Raw genomic sequence first — 2,322 nt, forward strand, 5'->3', positions numbered from 1 at the left:
GTGGGCTTGTGTCCGTTGTGCTAGGTGCTGTATATCTGCTGAAGGAAAGGACAGTCACTTAACAAAAGAAATTATAATCCAAGGTATGATTAATCCTGGAAAAACTGATGCATGTGCTTAACTTGACATAGTCTGAATAGGGCTGGCCTTTTTTTCCCTCTTAATGCTGAAAAATGCTTCCATTGGAAAATAATTTTACCAATAGTGATTTTTTTTTGCAAGAAAAAATTTTGTCATTTTCCAGTGAGGCAGATTGAAATGGAAAAATTGTGCTTTGCACTTGACTCAGTTTGCTTGAAACTAAACTCAAGACAGCCTCTTGATATTTAAAAACTAAGTGTTTCCCTCTACAGCATCAAAACTACCTGTTTCAGTATTACCAATCCAGAGACTTTTTTGAATGTTTGGGGGGTTTTATTTGGTGAATTTTTTTTCCTTATATTTCTAGCAGCCTTTGAGACCCTTTCAGGTCCCGTGTTCCTAACTTCGCTTCCCAGGGGACAGTCATTTTCCTTATTTCTTGCCAAAGAAAATAATCTGGATTTTGTTTCTTTTTGGGGGAGGGGGGTTGGTAGACTGGAGTCTGATGCAAAACCTGTTAAACTCATAGAATACTGTATTATCTCATATACAACATGCCCTGGAGTAAGAGACACACCTTGCTTTTGAAAGAAAGAATGAAGAAAAAAAATCTTTCCTTGAAAAGTATCAGGAAATAACTAATAGCATCAGCTAGGGATCCCAGCATGCTTGTTTTCTGGCTCTGTTATTTCTCCTGCACCTTCCTCCTCTCCCATGCCCCTCCCCCCGCAGAGGCCTAGGATACAGAAACTGCTATGACCTTATAGCCTATTACCATATTAACATATATAATGAACACTGCAATTTGAAAAGCTGCTTTTATGAAAAAGGGGGTGCATGTTGTATGTGATATATTATGGTAATAGGACTGAAAGGGACTTGAGGAAGTTGTGTCTGGCCCAACCCCATGCTCAAGGCAGGATCTTTGCTAGCTAAACTATCCCAATCAAGTGCTTGTTTAACAAACTCAGCAGGGAACTTCCTATTGACCGCGGTGAAACAACTCTCAGTGCCTACGGTTAAGCGTGTGAATTAATCTTTACAGAATTAGGTTTTCAGTGTAATGTGAGAGGCAACAGGTGGCTACAGGAAAACAAACGGGGATGCACAAGGTAACAGCGAGATGATTACGATGAGTGCAATGAGCCATGGTGAGAATTACTCTGTATTGTTACTAAGATGATAATGCACTCGGGCTTTCAGCACGTTTGTTGCTTGGGAATTGAGAGGCATATGAGACCTGCCAGTGGCTCCTTTTGTGTCTGTCTTGCAGGGATCCCCTTCCCCAAGAACTTCCAGCAGGTGTGCACCAAGATCCTCACCCGCCTCTTCCGAGTCTTCGTCCACGTCTACATCCACCACTTCGACAGCATCATCAGCATGGGCGCTGAAGCACACGTCAACACCTGCTACAAGCACTTCTACTACTTCATCAGGGAGTTCAGTCTCATCGACCACCGGGAGCTGGAGCCCTTGGTAAGAACATGGTCTGCGAGGGTAACTCTCCGTCTGTTTTGTACGGGGGTGACATGATCCCGTGGGCGGGGAGACGGCACAACATCAGCCCCCCACAGATGCCCTCACCTTTGTGCCTGTTTGCTCTTTGGATTTTCCCCGTCTGGTTTCTTATCGGGAAATTGATGTCTGCTGTAGTTCTGCCAGCAATGTCAGCCATGATCCCTATTGCTTTGTTAGACCTCCATGCTTTCTCCTAAGCTGTCTGTTGCAATTAGGCAGAATTTCCCATCTAAGTTCATAAGGCCATTATCACTGGATCCCTTTTATACATCATCCCTTATACCCTGCCTCTGCCATGGTGCCTGCATGTTACCATATTTTCTTGACTACAACACACTGTAGAGTATAATATGCACCTTGCTGTTGAAAGGCAGAATGAAGGGGAAAAATAATTTTCCAGATTTATGGCAGCATAGAGCAGGGACTTAACCTTCAGCTGACTTGCCCTTTCTGTCCTGCTTAACTGAAGCTGAAACCCTAGTTGTTGCTGAATGCTGGTTTCCATGGGTAGATATATGATTTGGAAAAAAACTAAAGAGTCTCCAAAGCTGTGAAGTAGAAGAAGAAAGACAGCTAGCGGGCAGCAGAATTGCCCTAAGAAAGGTTAGCTCAATTAGCTGAGCATCAAGACCCTTAAAAAGGAGAGAGAGTCATTAACACCTGTGTCACGAAGAACAATGAGACATTAAGTTAACTGACTTCCTCTTAGCTGCCCGAATAGTA

The 2,322-nt window shown here is 43.2% G+C and overlaps 1 protein-coding gene across 1 annotated transcript in view; it reads left to right on the forward strand.

Annotated features, from left to right (window-relative positions):
* Nucleotides 1–2,322, forward strand: part of MOB3C (MOB kinase activator 3C) — an 86,591-nt gene that overhangs the window by 56,003 nt on the left and 28,266 nt on the right. The window contains exon 3 of the mRNA XM_019501361.1: nt 1,355–1,557. Within this exon, the coding sequence (XP_019356906.1) occupies nt 1,355–1,557 (203 nt within the window). The remainder of the gene's footprint in view (nt 1–1,354; nt 1,558–2,322) is intronic.

The sequence above is a fragment of the Gavialis gangeticus genome, unplaced genomic scaffold, assembly GCF_001723915.1.
Source record: "Gavialis gangeticus isolate Ggan-Ray unplaced genomic scaffold, GavGan_comp1, whole genome shotgun sequence".
In the NCBI taxonomy this organism is placed as follows: domain Eukaryota; kingdom Metazoa; phylum Chordata; order Crocodylia; family Gavialidae; genus Gavialis; species Gavialis gangeticus.